The following is a 16126-nucleotide window of genomic DNA, read 5'->3' as shown; positions in this document are numbered from 1 at the left end:
GGGGCAGGAGTACTATTCTGGAGAATACTCAGGGAAGGTCTCTGGATGTCCAGGCCTGTGTTCTTTTCTCTTTCTAAAGTGGAGTAGAATAAAGTACTATGTAATTACCAAAAATGTACTCAGTACCTACTAGGCAAAGGGACTGGGCTTGGTGTTGTGAAGGATCCTAGTAGGAAACACAAACATTGTGTTGATACTATTGTGTTTAGAGGAATATTCCAAACAGAACCTTTATTTGTCCACTACGCCAGGACACTACAAGCTTCCTGAAGGCAGGACGTTTTCAACTGAGTCACATGACAGGTGGTAACCAATGAGATGCTGTTGCTAGAGTGGCCTCACTGTATTGCTTCACAGTGGTACATAACTGAGGTTATTGCTCTAGCTAGAACAGAGTTGAAAGGACTTGATGGTGGCAAGAGGGAAAGGTAGGTTAAGTTGTATTAGTTACTGTATTGTATAACCATTAACTTAGGTTGTGAAAGGGACACAAGACACCGGGTCTTTTGGTCTGTCTGTATCAGGAATGCTCATAATAGTGATGGATTAAGGGAACTTTTCTCCCAACTTAGTCACATGATGGGTAGGGGACCAGTGAGGTGCTGTTGCTAGGATGACCTCACTGTATTACATAACAGTTAACTGAGGTTATTTCTCTAGCTAGAGCAAAATTGAGAAGAAGTGATGAGGGCAAGAGAGAAAGGTAGGTTAAGCTGTATTTAGTCACTGTGTCGTATGACTTTTAACTTCAGTTGTAAAAGGGAGACAAGAATTGGAGCCTTGAGTTACTACTCATCAGCCTTAGGCTCTGAGCTCTCTCTCCTCTTCTCCCTGTCCCCCTTGTCCTCCCTGCTTTCTGCTTCTGCATATTTCTGTCTATATCTCCATGTACACTCTGCTCTTTTCCCATTAACCTTGATTTGCTAGTATCTTTACAAAAGGTTCCATGCTGCACATCGTAAGTGAACTTTGACGTGGTCACCAGAGAGATCGGTTAGAATAACTGATCCAGTATATGAGAGCAGGAAGGTGGTATCCATCCAGAGGATTGCCAGCATGGAGTTGTCCATTTTAGTGGAGAGAGAAAGGGGATGGGAGACCAGAGAGTGACCAAGGATCTGTTCATTTAGGCACCAGGAAACATGAATGCCAGGGTGGTATCCTTAGTGGGCTTGAGTGGTCAGAGGCCTCACCCATTTAGTGACCAAGCAGTAGGCCAGGGTCAGTAACTTCCAATCAGTTATTTACTTATTAGAGTAAAACAAAAACAAGTTTATACATTTTTAGATCTATTTTTGTAGTTGACAGAGTATCCAAGGCAAGTTCGCCCAGGTTTATGAGCAATCTGCTTTTCTTGAGCATTCATATACAGAGGACTGATTATTACTGATCTGAAACAAAGAAAATAGGAAGGTGCTTTGTATAGGGCTCTCCCAGGTAATCAAGTAGTTTCTGATTATGTATGTATATCTAGCTATAGGGTTGCAGTCTGCTTTAAGGCATACAACATATGGGTTTGAAAGACACCTGGCTCATTTTAAGAATTTTCTTCAATGTCTGATAATCTGTAGATTTCTGAATGATGTTAATTATGAAATCTGTGTTGTAATTTTTGTGTAGGTTTATTCCAGAGCAAATGAAAAAGAGCCTTGCTGTTGGTGGTTAGCTAAAGTGAGGATGATAAAGGGTGAGGTAGGAAACTGCATATTTAAAACTTTTTTGTACTGTTTGCCTTTTCTAAACCCAGGTATTACATTTCAGTGTGGATTTCTATTTTAAAGTAATATCTAACTTTTGAGTTATTTTATTAAAATGTTTTCTCTACATGTTCAGTATGTTTTGTATGTTTTAGTTAATTGATCAAATAGAGTTTTTTCTTCCCTCTAGAGAACTTAAAAATAACTGTATAGGTGTATAGTTCATTGTTCTTACTTTAAAAACTATGGCCAGGAATGACTTTTATCTGTTTCTTTCAGTTTTATGTGATAGAATATGCAGCATGTGATGCTACATACAATGAAATTGTCACAATTGAACGTCTACGATCGGTTAATCCCAACAAACCTGCCACGAAAGATACTTTCCATAAAATCAAACTGGACGTGCCAGAAGACTTACGACAAATGTAAGTTAGTATGCAAGAAATGCTGAGAACTTACAGGTGATATGCAATTAATATAAAAGAATATAAATTTTAAAACAATAGATACCAGTTTTTAAATTCAATGAACTTTGGCAAAAATGGTTTGCAAAAGTAGTGAAAAAATGTCTAATTTAGCTTTTCCAGTTAAATAGGCACTGCACTTGTCTAAACTTCATTGGCTAGATACATAGCTAGTGCACATTTGTTTTCTAAAATAAACTTTGTTCATAGAATTTTGAAATTTTAAAATCGATTCGTATAGATTTCTGTCATAAGTCACAAATCAAATTCTAGACAAGATTTCTACATGTCTTTTTCCTTTAAGTTAATATTTTCAGATAAATATGTAATAAGTAGATTTAAAGAAGCTTCCAAAGGTTGTCTCAATCTTATAATCCTTGGTCTGGAGTAATGCTTAAAGACTTTTTAGGTAAGAGATTCCTTTTTAAAGGTTTCATCAAGGGGGTATAATGAGTTTGATTTAGATGTGTCACACTTTATAGATAAATATTAACTTGCAATTCAAAGTACATAGAAATCCTGCTTTTTGACTGAAGAGATTGCATATGTGTGTAAATTTTTGTGCTTTCTGATTCATACACATTTCCTTCTCTCCCTTAAATTGGTCAGCAGTTTTTCTATAGAAAAGAAGCAGCAGAACAAAACTGGGTTCCATGTAGATATCCCCAAAAGTTTTCAACAGTTAAGAAAATTACTAATCATATGTAACTGAAATAAGGAAGCGTCAGAGGAGAGTGACTCTCCTAAGTAATGTCTCCTTTGGTAATCTAGGACCACAAGCAATCCCTTTAAGAGCATAACTAGTTTTTTTCCTTTCTCTGTAATCTCAGATGTTTGATTGGGCTGAGTATTACGGAGGTGGACAGCAAAGGAACCTTTCTCTGTAATCTCAGATACTTGAGTGGGCTAAAAGTATTTTCAGGGATGTACAGCAAAGGAACTAAACCAGTATGAATTCACAGTTCTACTAAGTGCAAGTCTCTGCATATACTTATGCCAGTAGTTGGCAATCATTCATCTTAACTTCACAGTGGATATTCTTTTTATTTCTAGGTGTGCCAAAGAATCGGCACATAAGGACTTTAAAAAGGCAGTTGGTGCCTTTTCTGTAACTTATGATCCTGAGAATTATCAGCTTGTCATTTTGGTGAGTGTTTTTGACTCGTCTATTTTGGTGTACTTCATTCAGAGTATTTGCTTTGATAATAATGGTGTTAATTTAAATATCCTTTAGTCTATCAATGAAGTCACCTCGAAACGAGCACACATGCTAATTGACATGCACTTTCGGAGTCTGCGCACTAAGCTATCTCTGATACTGAGAAATGAAGAAGCCAGTAAGCAGCTAGAGGTATGTGGCTTTCCCTAGTGCTGCTTACAAGGCTATCTAGAAATGATAACTGTGGCGTTACAAAACTTGAGTACAGGCAGGTTGTCCTTTATTTGCTGTTTCTTAGCAATTCCTTATATTTTATATTTTGAGAAATTAAAATTATACAACGTCTAATCATACTAAAGTTTTTCATGCCTAAGGTTTCAGAATTAAGCAGCAGTTGATATATATTAAGGAACTTCTGGTCAACTCACTTTTTCTAGAAGTTCATCAAAGCTATTAATAAAATGAGGCAATGCTTCTTCCATATAACATGTTATCATTTAAGTACTAGAGAGTATTTAAATATCTAATCATATTCCTTTCATTATGTATGTTTATCTCTGTTTAAAAGGGTATAGAACTTCTTCATTCTAATTGGTTGTCACTCTTTAAAACTCCTGTCTTCAGATTCCTGCCAGAGGCTATTTCCCTAACTTACTATTTCGTCTCTTCAGGTGCATTTTATCTACTTTTATTAATCTTCCAATAATTTCCATCACCATACATTTATTTTCATTGATAACTATCTAGTACTTCCATCCATAACCATAAAAACTAAATGGATTTTAATGTACCAACTCAAGTGTATTACTGTCAGATTCCAGAGTTCCTTGTCATTATTCATTTCATTAGAGGGAAAACACCATGCAGCTGAAATAATAAAGAAAAAAAAGAGTTCCACATTGCATATTAAGAGAGAAGGTAGTCAAGGCTTATAGTCTCGTAAAACCCTGTGAAACTTGCCACCTTCCCACTTGGTGCGTGATTGCTGAACTCTTAGCAGGAGAGGAAACACTCATATCTCCTTTTGCTAGTTTGTTTTCCTTATGGTCATGGAGGTCTGTTTAATTGGTTTTTACTCTCGTTCTTTCTTGATGTCCCTATGTTCACACATTTGTGGTTTCTTTAGCAATTCTCTCATAACTTTTAGGCCAGAACAGCCTCCTTATTTTCATTTTGAGTATTATGGAAAAAATACTCATGCCTCTTCTTAAACATCTAATTCTTCTTAAATGATCTGTTATACCTTTGACTTACCATTTATCAGTGAATTATCAGTGAAAAGAATAGACCAGGTGAATGAACCAGGATTCAAAAAACAAGACTTCTTGAAAAGTCCTAGGAATATTTCGTACATTTTGTTACTCTAATCTACAATATGGATGTTAGACTTTTTAAAATTGTTTACATTAGTTACACTCATTCCAATTAGCAGGTATGTTGAATACTAGTGTGCATGCCTATCTTTCCTCACTACTAATATTAAAGATATCCACATATTCAGATAAGAAATTTCCATTTTTCAACATGAGCCACTAATATGTTTGGTTTTCATTAATGGCATGCTAGAACTAAACATTAAATTTTGATAATGCTGTTTAAAGAGAGAGCAATTATCCACAAGTTTGGGGTGTCAAGTGTAACGTAGTTCAGTCATTACTGAATATTTGAAAGAATTCATCATACTTGTGGATCCAGATCACAAGGTCTTGCAGACTCTCATACTAGGTTACAGGTGCATATGCAAGATAAGTTGTAAATCTTTGGCATTCTGTAATCATTTGATTTCATGACTGCACTAACAATATTTATGATTTCATTCCTCAGGTTGGGGAGGTGGGGGAAGGAAAGTATTTTAATATCACCACTTCATCAGAGAGATGGATATCTAGACCACAGTATCTAATGATAAGTTACATAAATGGTGCAGTTTTCAGGGGAAAAAAAAACTGAAAAAGTATATACGTATGTGTACTGATATCCTTTAATAAAAATGAATACAATTTTCTGTAAAGATGATATTTAAATTTTTTTTTTTTTTTTACTTAAATAACATTGAGTCTGTCAGATCCGGTGAGCTGGTTTTTATTTGGGAACCTTTGATCTGCTTCTTAATTATTACATTATTGATGTCCTTGGTTACCTAAGGCAGCCTTGCAAATAGGTTTTCAAAAGTTACCTTGGAAACTTGACAAGAATCCCTTTCTATTAACAAAAATATATCAAATGGTATAGACCTTCAGTAACCTAAAAAGTACTTAGGCTGTGGGAGGTATTTTCTAAAACCTTTTAGTTTACAATTGAAACTAATTTATAGTCCCCTGATATATAGGGTCAAGATAATTTATATGGCTGACCTAAATACAGTTGTCTTAATAGTTGATAAAGCATATTAATCAGATGTGTGTTTCTCTTCAGAGTTCAAGGCAACTTGCCTCAAGGTTTCATGAACAGTTTATCGTACGAGAAGATCTGATGGGTCTAGCAATTGGTACTCATGGTGCTAATATTCAGCAAGCTAGAAAAGTACCTGGGGTCACTGCTATTGATCTAGATGAAGATACCTGCACATTTCATATTTACGGAGAGGTAAATATTTTACTACGTAGTTTTTTTTTCTAAAGTAACAGTATTTCATATGGCTCATCTTTTGTCTTAAATCTTTTTCCCTTTGTTGTTAGGATCAGGATGCAGTGAAAAAGGCTAGAAGCTTTCTTGAATTTGCTGAAGATGTCATACAGGTTCCAAGGAACTTAGTTGGTGAGTCAGAAATTACTGTTGACATACACTGCAAAAACACCAGTTAGGGAAATAGTTTAGTTATACCGATAGAATTCCATGTTCACTCACTTGGGGAGTCATTTAACTGAAGCTTAATCTTTGAAATACGGTCTGTTGTTACAGTATACAGAAAATATTTGATAAATATGATACTCAAAAATTAAAAGGTATACAAAAGATACTATTTTGCTAGTTCAAACCTACTAGTGCCTGGAAGGATAAATTTTGTACAGCCTCTTCAGTGTATATTTTCTATATCTTAAACATTTTTTTCAAGGGATGCCTGAGTGGCTCAGTGAGTTAAGCATCCAACTCTTGATTTCAGCTCAGGTCATGATCTCAGGGTTGTGAGATCGAGGCCCCACATCGGGCTCTGTGCTCAGCGGGGAGTCTGCTTCTATCCCCCTCCCTTTGCCCTTTCCCCCACTCACACTTGTGCGCTTGCTCACTCTCTCTCTCTCTCTCTAATAAATCTTTAGGGGCGCCTGAGTGGTGCAGTCGGTTAAGTATCCGACTCTTGGTTTCAGCTCAGGTGATGACCTCAGAGTTGTGGGATTGAGCGGGCTCTGCGCTCTGCAGAGTCTGCTTGGGACTCTCTCCCTCTGCCCTTACCCCCTGTGTATTCTCTCTCTCTCTCAATAAATAAATAACTCTTTTAAAAAATCAGTCTTAAACCATTTTTTCAAAATGAATGACATTTGAAGGCTTTATAATTTGGAGGATATTGGTATTTGATCTTTCTGATGGGGCTATAAAATGATAGCATTCTGAATTATCTCTGAGTTGAAGACCTGAATGTAGGTTACTTAAATCTAATAAGTCGTAAGGCTAAAAGTAACTCTGAATGTCTGTGGGGCTTTGTGCAACATCAATGGTAATTCTTCATTTTGACTTTGAGTACTATTGTTTCATTACTATCATCATCACAAGTACCAGCAAATACCAGAAACTCTCTACCAATATTCTCAACTGCTGCAGATATTGTTAGCAGAACATATCAAAACAAGTTGCAGTTTTTGGGTTTTTTTTTTTTCCATCAAGAACACTACCTGTGTCTTTATACATAAAATTGGGACCTGCTGCCTATACATTTTTTATTTTCTGAACTTGATATCACAACTGATTATAAAAAGTAATGCATGCCCTTTGGAAAGTTTAAAGGACAAGAAAATAAGGACTTCTGTGCATTTTGTTCCAATAGTTTCAGTCCTGCTTAGCCTGCTTTTATTTTTTGTCGGCTTAGAATTAATAAACATCTTCCTATGCCATTAAAAACACTTGGAATACTATTTTTTTCTTGAATAAAATTAGTTTAAGGATAAATACCAGTGACATTAATGCAGAATTATTCATTCAGCTGTATTCTACAGACAGCTAAAGAATGTGATGTTATTGAGGTAACTAGGACACAGTTGTGTGTGTAGCACTGTCATTACCTCAGGATAAGTGGGGTTTTGAATGATACTTATTTTCCTTTTATTTACAGTTCGTCAAGCAATTGCATACATTTTATAGTTAGAAAAGTTATTTTAAATTTAGGAATTCTTATATAGCCAGTAGACAGTGTTTTCAATATTGTGTGTCGGATTCACTAAAGTTCATTTGGGAGATGATGGCATGATGTCTCTAGGGGAAAGTTCTTGGGTGTTGGAGTTGGAGCTGGATTTAGATGTCAGTCCCTACCTCACTTTTTGGTAGCTGTTTGACCTTGTAATTGACACTGCCCCCTTGAATCTTATTTTCCTTACCTCTAAAAAATGTGAGTAATAGTGTCCACCTCACAGAGTTGCCGTGATAATTAAACAGGAAGATATAGATAGAAAGGTTTAGATAGATGTACATTACCTAAGCTCTGGACATAGTAGGGGACTCTGTAAATGTTACTTCTCTTTTCTCCTCCTTATGTAGAACAATTCCATCTAGTTTAGTAGAGCAGAATTGTAGTAAGCTGTCGTTGGGATTTGGAAATAACCGTGTAGTGTAGAATTGCATTATCTGCTGTTAAAAATAGGTTCTACCTCTGGTCATACCTGAAGAGAAGAGGGCTCCAGCAGTGACCTTTCACCAGAAAGCCTGCTGAAGTACAGTCAGCCTGGGTTTTGTTTTGTTTCTAGTGAGTAAAATAAAACAAGTCTGTTTTAGAGATTGTGTACTACAACACTGGGAATGTTGAGAGTTTTCAGAAAGCATTTTTGTATAATAAGAGATTTGGCAAGGCCGATCTTTGGGGAGATGTCTAATTAGTATTGCATGAGTTTTCTTTGAGTTTCACAGTATGATTTATGATCTCTTTATTTTTCACAAACTCTCTTTAGCATGTACATGGATGTGTCATTCTTTTCTAAAAATTTGCTTGTTTTTCATCCACTCTGACAGTGAATTGGTTTAATTATTCAGTTAATTATAGTTAACATGTAATACATAGGATAGTTAAGATATTAAGAGCAACATGTGCCAAGCTCATTTTTCTTTTTCCTGACTCGCTTAGACCTTTGTTAAAATCACATTAATTCATGAAAATACAGGTGTTATAGATTAAAAACAAACTGTGGGATGACTCCATGTAACTTCTCTCTTCCCCGCACCTCTTTTCATTTGAAGACAAGAGGAGCAGAAATAATTGACAAAAGGACCTACCTATATCAGGAGTCCTGATTTCGTGTCAGTTCTGTTCCCCGACCACTGACCAGTCAAAAGAGGTTACAGGGGTGCGTGAGGCTGCCAGACATGGCAAGAGTGCCAGGGTTATGCTGATTAGAAGAACCACCAGTTCCTGTTGTGAGGCTTTCCCTGGGTTCTTCTGTAGGATTGACTCAAAGCAAATTTTGACTTCCAGTTTTTTCCCCATCCCTGCCTTAGATGGGATGGTGGGACAAGCACATGATGGTCTTGGCTGGTATAAGGGTGCTTTAGGTACCTTGGGAGGGCACTTAGAAGCTGTTGTAATTCACATGTAGACTTCCGGAGCCAATAGTTTGTTTATTTGCAGAGTCTTGCTTTACACTAATGCATGATGATGGCTATGAAAGCAGTCATTTCCCAGTTAAAGGATATGATTGAGTTTTATAAAATGAGGGAAAGCATGACTGTTTATTACCGGTATTTGAAGTCTTTGGAGTTTTAAAAGATGGTATTGAATAGTAGTTAATCTTGAACTGGTTTTAAGTTTTTTCATTTTGGTTTTGAGTTATCTTAAAGTGTGATTTCTTAATCTTTTATTCTGTGACTAATAAAGATTAAGAAGTCACACTTCACGTTTTAATATACTGGTACAATTTATGAGTGATACACAGGAGTAATATTATGTTAACACATTAGCCTGAAAAATGTGCACTTCTTTTAGATGTATGTACAGCTGCTTAAATCCCTTTTAAACTTAGAATCTATCTTTTATAAATGTGACATATAAAATTCTAAAAGTATTTACCATGGGCAAAGAAGCAGGTTTAAATCAGGTACAGACAGAACTAAAATGGTCAAATGAATAAGCGAATGTATTTTCTATTATCTGTCCTTTCCCTTAATTCCTTTCACAGAACTTTGCATAAAGAGTGATACATACCACTGTACCAGCAAGTTTCACGTAGACCCTTTTATGCGAAATAAGAGCCTATCTTGGAGATTCCTTAAAAATTCAAAATTATCCCGTCAGTTATTGAGATTTAAATACCTCTGATACGTGACCAAAGTAGTTTAAACAGTGACAACCTAATAAAACAGAAAGCCAGTTTAACTCTTTTTGAAAAGAGTTTCTGTTTTGGTTTTGAAATCTTACAGTTTTATGTGATAGTTTACAGTGGGGTGTGCTTACTGGTTTGAGATACATGTTTTTAAAACCAAACATGAATTATTCATTTCTTGACTTAGGCAAAGTAATAGGAAAAAATGGAAAACTGATTCAGGAAATTGTAGACAAGTCCGGAGTTGTGAGGGTGAGAATTGAAGCCGAAAATGAGAAAAGTGTTCCACAAGAAGAGGTATGTTATAGTGCATGGGTTTCTGGTTTGTCTGATAAAAGTTTCTTATTGTTTTATTCAACATGTTAATTTAGAGGCCTCTGAACTATGCACATGCTGGGAATGTAAAAATTCTGACAATGAGTCATGCCAGTCATTGTCGTAGCTGGAGAGTGACTTGGGACTAGTCATTTGAACGCCTTCAAATCTTCTTTCTCAGTCTTTAAAATGGATGGTCATAAATTTTAAAAAGAGTATAAGGCACTTTTCAAATACTACTTAATGTTGCTGACAGAGACCCAGTTGGGACACTAGTTAGGTTTTCTGGCTTTCATCCTTTGTTTTTTTTTAGTTTGTGTGTATGTATATTTATTTTGTGTGCTTAAATTTTTATCTGGGCATAATATCTCTTCCCAGTCATTAAATTTTATAACCCTCACTTTTATTTTCATGAATATATGCTTTTTGGTAGCAACTTTTAAAGTATTTGTGTGGGTTGGGGGAGGTAAGGGTGTACTCTTCTGTACGATACTGTTTAAAATAAAATTCCCCCAAATTGCCATAATTTTCACACATTGTCTAGTCTTCTTTGCTTTTAGCTGATATTAGACCTTTTGGGGGTTTTATTGCATAATATTTGCATTCTCTAATTCTGTCTGCCAAAAATGTTTATAATAATTTATATTCGTAAAATACGATCATTGATACAAAATCAGGGCTAAATACAGTCTTTTAAATTGGTCCTTTTTTCTCTTTTGTGTTTTGTGTTTTTTACAAGGAAATCATGCCACCAAATTCCCTACCTTCCAGTAACTCGAGGGTTGGACCTGCTCCCTCTGAAGAAAAAAAACATATAGATATAAAGGAAAACAGCACTCATTTTTCTCAACCTAACAGTACAAAAGTCCAGAGGGTAAGAAATATTTGTCACTTTGAATTATACTAAAAGGAATTTCTTTGACCCAGATGTCACAGTTGGTGTTTTGGGTGTTTTCTCTGGTTAGGCTTATAGTCTACTCATGTATTTTTTTTTTTTTTTTTTTGAAATCTGATTGCCATCTTATGAGAGATTACAAACCAAAGTGATACCTACTTCTCAGTTTACTCACAGTGACAAATATGATGGTATAAACATAAAATATGGGGTTACAATTAATGATCACATTTTTTCGTTTGAGGGTGGTCTTTCATTTTTTCATGCTGTATCTTGAAATTTTGCAGGCTGTGGTAGCTCAAAATGTACCTTCTGTTAGATACATTTAGTTTCTACTTAGAACCATATTTTAGAAACTGGTTTTCACTATTTGAACTAACCTAACTGTTTAGAAATGGGTTTAGAAGTCCTACAGTGAAAGTCCTGCGTTCAGGCTTCTGTGTATCATTTGTTATAGTTAATGACATCACTTGCATTCCTTATACTGCTTTAGGTGTTAGTGGTTTCATCAATTGTAGCAGGGGAATCCCAGAAACCTGAACTCAAGGCTTGGCAGGTAGGAAAACATTCCTTGAAAAATACATTTTAATTTTATATTTTAATGTTTATTCCCCTTGTTAAGAAAGACTACAAATGATCATCAGGGTTGGGGGATGGTGGAGGAGTGTTTTGGGGTATGTTCATCTATTGCCCTGGGGCAAAAGCTCAAGTTCCTTCCTGTTGCTTATCAGGCTTTTCTTTGATGCTCACTTGTCCAATGTCACATCTTACCGTTCCCCCCCCCCTTTGCCTTCCAGAGTGGCTTGAACCATACTGAAGTACTTAGAGATCTCTGAACACTATTATCTCTGTATGCATATGTTTCCTACACCAGAGTGCTCTTTACCCTCCAACTTCCCACCTTGCTTTGACCTTGCTCCTTGTGCAGCTTGCCTTGTGTACTTGCCACGGTCTCCTCCCCTTTTCCCCTTCTGTGTTCCAGTGTGCTCATCCCTCTCAGTAGCACTTTCTACATAGACATTCACTTGTTAATCTCTTTGGCCACATCATGAGTTCCTTGAAGGCTCAGGGCCCCCTACCTGGCCCACGAGAACTATTTATGGGAAAAATGTTGTGGCTTACCAGAGATTAAAAGCAAAAACTGCCATTTTATAAAGAGAAATATAACCACAAGTGGATTGGATATTCCTCTCTGCTGGGCAGCTCAGTTCTTACCCCGGTCAAGGAATCCCTTTCTCCTAGCATCCATCTTGAAGGCCACCGTTGTGCTCTTGGCCCTGTTTCATTTTACTATTCTGGTCCCCTAGTGATGTGCTCAAATTAGAGTGGCACTTGGGTACAACAAAAGTTTGGATGTGGGGAAAGAGAAAATGTTTTAAAATTGTTTGCTCCAAAGTGGTCAGACTAAATCTATGGCATAGGGTTTCAAAGTCTATTTTGGACATACGTGATCTAGAGGGAAGAGTGTAGCATTTCATCATATGACATTTTGGGAAATAATAAGGTTTAACTGCTTTGTAACAATGTCAGTTGGGGAAAAAACAGTCAAAAATGTTTTTGAGAAAAGGAGATCTGATTCACAGGCCTGATTATTTCCATAGTTCATATATTATTCAATGCAAAAAAATCCATATGAAGCCCATGGGTTTTCAGTGGCACCTGACTCTTCAGGTGGTCATTGCTACTAGGAAGCAGTGCCTTGCCTACCAGATAAAGCACATTTTACAAGCATTATTTCCTAATTGTTCAGTTTTGTTCCCCATCAACAGCCATGTTCATGTAGAAGGGAAAAGAAAAACCCTGTTCCAGCCCCACATACATTTAAGATGCTGTCTCCTGAATGCAGGCAAGCAAAAGCAGCCCATCAGTAGCCACACCTATCAAATGAATGCTCTTTTTATTTAAAAGAGTGACACTTGCTAAAGAGACAGTTTCTTGATTTTTCACACCTAGAAAATTATATCCTCATCAAAGCCACCATATGGTTTTCTATAGTCACATGTGAATATCAGTAACCATGTGTATTTCTCTATATTAGCAAAATATTGACGTATTCTTGACTTCGAAGGCCCTAATTGCCAGCTATTAGTTTGCATGACACCTAGGCTTCCTTAGAACTTGTGACAAGAAATATTTTTTTTCTCATTTGTACTGATGAGCTAGAAGTATAAATCTTTTAGTATACTCCTTTCTAAAAATCTATCTTTATATTAAAATAGTACCATAGGGAAAAGATCAAACTTTCCTTCTGATTCAGCCTTTTATAAGTTTCAGAGTGCATTATTGAAATTTACTGAAATGCTAAATTTTGTGCTCATGGACCTGCCTCTAACCCCCAAACCCCCGCACAGAATAATTAGTGCATTTTATTTTATCCTAATTCTTTTTGTGTTTTGTTTGTACTCTCTTGGTTAGCAAAACGGATTTAGTTTTTACTTCTGTGCCCTAGTATTTAACTCTGAATTTCTCTTTAAAGAATTTGATCTAGAGAAAATCTGTAGTGTATGCATAAGAGTACTTTAAAGTGTTCATTTTGTATATGCATCTCATATCAGAGCTTGTATAATTTTGAATTACATAATTTGTGATTTTGCCAACATTTAATAGTAGCATTTAAAACATAATCATCCGGTACACTCACGGGGTTGCTGTATTGATCTGTCGTTATTCACAGTAGATGTGTAAAATATGCCAACTACTTTTGTTTCAATGTATTGATTTATATTTTCAACAAACATTTGTGTACCTACTGTTTGTCAGGCCCTGTGCTAGGGATTTAGTTATTATTTGCATTTTTGTCAGATTAATCCATTATTTTATAGGATTATTGTTGCCATTTATTTTTCAGGGTATGGTACCATTTGTTTTTGTGGGAACAAAGGACAGCATTGCTAATGCCACCGTTCTTCTGGATTATCACCTGAACTATTTAAAGGTAAGAACAAGAAGAACTTTAACTTCTGATCCTTTTGTACTAAAATATAAAAACTCCACAGTCAGTCTTTTAGCAGTGAAGGTTCATTCTAGCCTGTACATTACAATGAATGACAATAGAGCAAATATTCACTTTGTTTTGCTTATTATATTCCTTCTGAAAACACAAGTCCATTTTCTATCATTATAAATTTAAGGACCAATATCCCAGTTCTCAATAAATCCCCCTATTTCCCATTATTTTTCTGTTAAACCCTTACACTCAATGTAGGTATGCCTGTACATAGCTTTTTCATCCAGTTGATCCTTTCTAGCCTCTGTGAGTTTTTTCCAGGCCAAATTTTGTGTCTGTTTACACTTGCCTTTGTTTGTCCTTTTTTGTCATTTGAAATCCCAGTGTTTCCTGAAGTCCTCTGTTTAAATGTTTACCCTTTGTATTTTTCTCTATACTTTCTTATCCAAAATATAAACAACTTGTGTCTTGTAGATGCTCGTTTTAGTTAGAATTTGTACAGTTATGCCTCCTCTAGATTGCAAACTGGAAATCAGGAACTAGTGGTGGAAAGAGCACTGGATTGGCAGTCCAGCGACTTGCTTCTTGTCTCTCTTCTACCATGAACTAGCTTATGTGACTTTAGGCAAGTCACTTCTCCCTATATTGGATGCCTTTTAAAATTTCTTTTAGCCAAAATATTCTATAATCCAATTAAATAAAATCTTACCCATGTCACTTTTAAAATTTCTTCTTTATATCCATATGCATCAAAATTACAAGTGACTAGTATTAAATAGGATTTTAAAAATAATCCAGCTTTCTATTTTATTTATGATCCTATCTTAATAAGAATATTTTTGCTGATTTCTTGAAAGAAATAAACAATTTTACTTGGATGCAAATAAGGGGGAAGAAAGTGTAATAGTTAGGCATTTCATTCTTAGAGTGGTCAGTTAATAAATTGAAAATGGGAAGGTTTCATCCAGCAAGGTTTGCATGGTTAGGATACCCTGTTGGTTTGCTTACTTATTTTTGTTCTAAAGTGTGTTTTATTTGTAATCTGTTGTATGTGTTTTTCTTCATATTCTTAGCTTAAATAATTATGATGACCTGGAGAGTTAGGGTTGCATTGTGATCAATCCCTTGTTCTTTTGACTAATGTTCTTTTTTTGGATCTTTTTATTTATTCTTCACAATTGAATATCTTTTTTGGTTATCAGCAGCTGTCCTGTTGCCATTCTTTCCATCACCAGATCTTCCCTTGGTTGGGCCTGGCATCTCTCACCAAAAGGTGACTGCTTTGCCCCAGTGGGATAACCTGGACTACCATTCTGTTTTGCAAGATAACACCCATCCCATGAGCTATAACTGTACTCTTGGAGTAAGCTACTCAGTCTCTCCTTTGCTCAAGTCCTTTGTAAAACAGAAATTCTGGTTCAGAGCACAGATTAAATGTATCTGCCCTTTCTTTGCCAGAAGCTTCCACAACCAAGATTTTAAGAACTTAGCTTAACAGGGCTTATCCAGTGACTGTCCATGTAGACAGTCCCTATGATGGCCGCTGCTTTACTCAAGACACCCAGTACTATTAGAATTATGGATCCAGTTCCCTCTTAGCCATTAAAGGAGATGTTTTATGGGGAGATTGGAAGGACGGGGGTTAGAATTGAGGCTTCATCTGGATCTGACAGAACCCAACGTATCAGAAGCACTGTGTGTAAGGGTCTGTCAGTGGACCCCAGGTGTATATTTTTGATCAACATGAATACTCTTTGTTGTACTTGTTCTAGCACAGTTGTAGTCTTTAAGAGGTTTCAAGGCATGATGTTAAGATCTAACTTTTTTGGTTAGCTCTTAAATAGCTCCCCCCCCCCCTTCCCCGCCATATAAGGAACAGGAGCATTTTCGGTTCCCTGAAAATAATTTTTCCTTAATGGTATAATCACATCCAAAGACCTACCATAATATATGTTCTTTGAAAGCAGAAGATGACCCAAACTCAGTGCTTTGTAAATTAAGATATTAACTGGCAAATATATTTCAATTAAGATTATTTACAGTGTGTGATTTCTTTAAAGGTTAGCTCGTTAAACCTTAAATGTCATTTACCTGCATTTTAAAGTTGCTTTATTGAATATCCTATCATCAAGAAGTCCCCCAACTAGCATATCTGTGCCTTAACAGATTCTGTTGGATAATAGTGCCA

At 36.0% G+C, this 16126-nt stretch overlaps 1 protein-coding gene across 9 annotated transcripts in view; it reads left to right on the top strand.

The window, feature by feature from the left end:
- Positions 1–16126, top strand: part of FMR1 (FMRP translational regulator 1) — a 38487-nt gene that overhangs the window by 14612 nt on the left and 7749 nt on the right. For 6 of the 9 annotated variants that reach the window (XM_027608234.2, XM_027608233.2, XM_027608229.2 and 3 more), the window contains exons 4-13: positions 1621–1692; positions 1977–2125; positions 3218–3311; positions 3399–3515; positions 5739–5909; positions 6002–6080; positions 9969–10078; positions 10836–10970; positions 11485–11547; positions 13840–13926. In XM_027608234.2, coding sequence (XP_027464035.1) covers positions 1621–1692; positions 1977–2125; positions 3218–3311; positions 3399–3515; positions 5739–5909; positions 6002–6080; positions 9969–10078; positions 10836–10970; positions 11485–11547; positions 13840–13926 — 1077 coding nt within the window. The remainder of the gene's footprint in view (positions 1–1620; positions 1693–1976; positions 2126–3217; positions 3312–3398; positions 3516–5738; positions 5910–6001; positions 6081–9968; positions 10079–10835; positions 10971–11484; positions 11548–13839; positions 13927–16126) is intronic. The other 3 variants (XM_027608236.2, XM_027608231.2, XM_027608235.2) reach the window with 1 other exon arrangement.

This window comes from Zalophus californianus, chromosome X (genome assembly GCF_009762305.2).
Source record: "Zalophus californianus isolate mZalCal1 chromosome X, mZalCal1.pri.v2, whole genome shotgun sequence".
Classification (NCBI taxonomy): Eukaryota; Metazoa; Chordata; class Mammalia; order Carnivora; family Otariidae; genus Zalophus; species Zalophus californianus.
The sequence above is the reverse complement of the archived record's forward strand: the minus strand, read 5'-3'. Positions and strand labels throughout refer to the sequence as shown.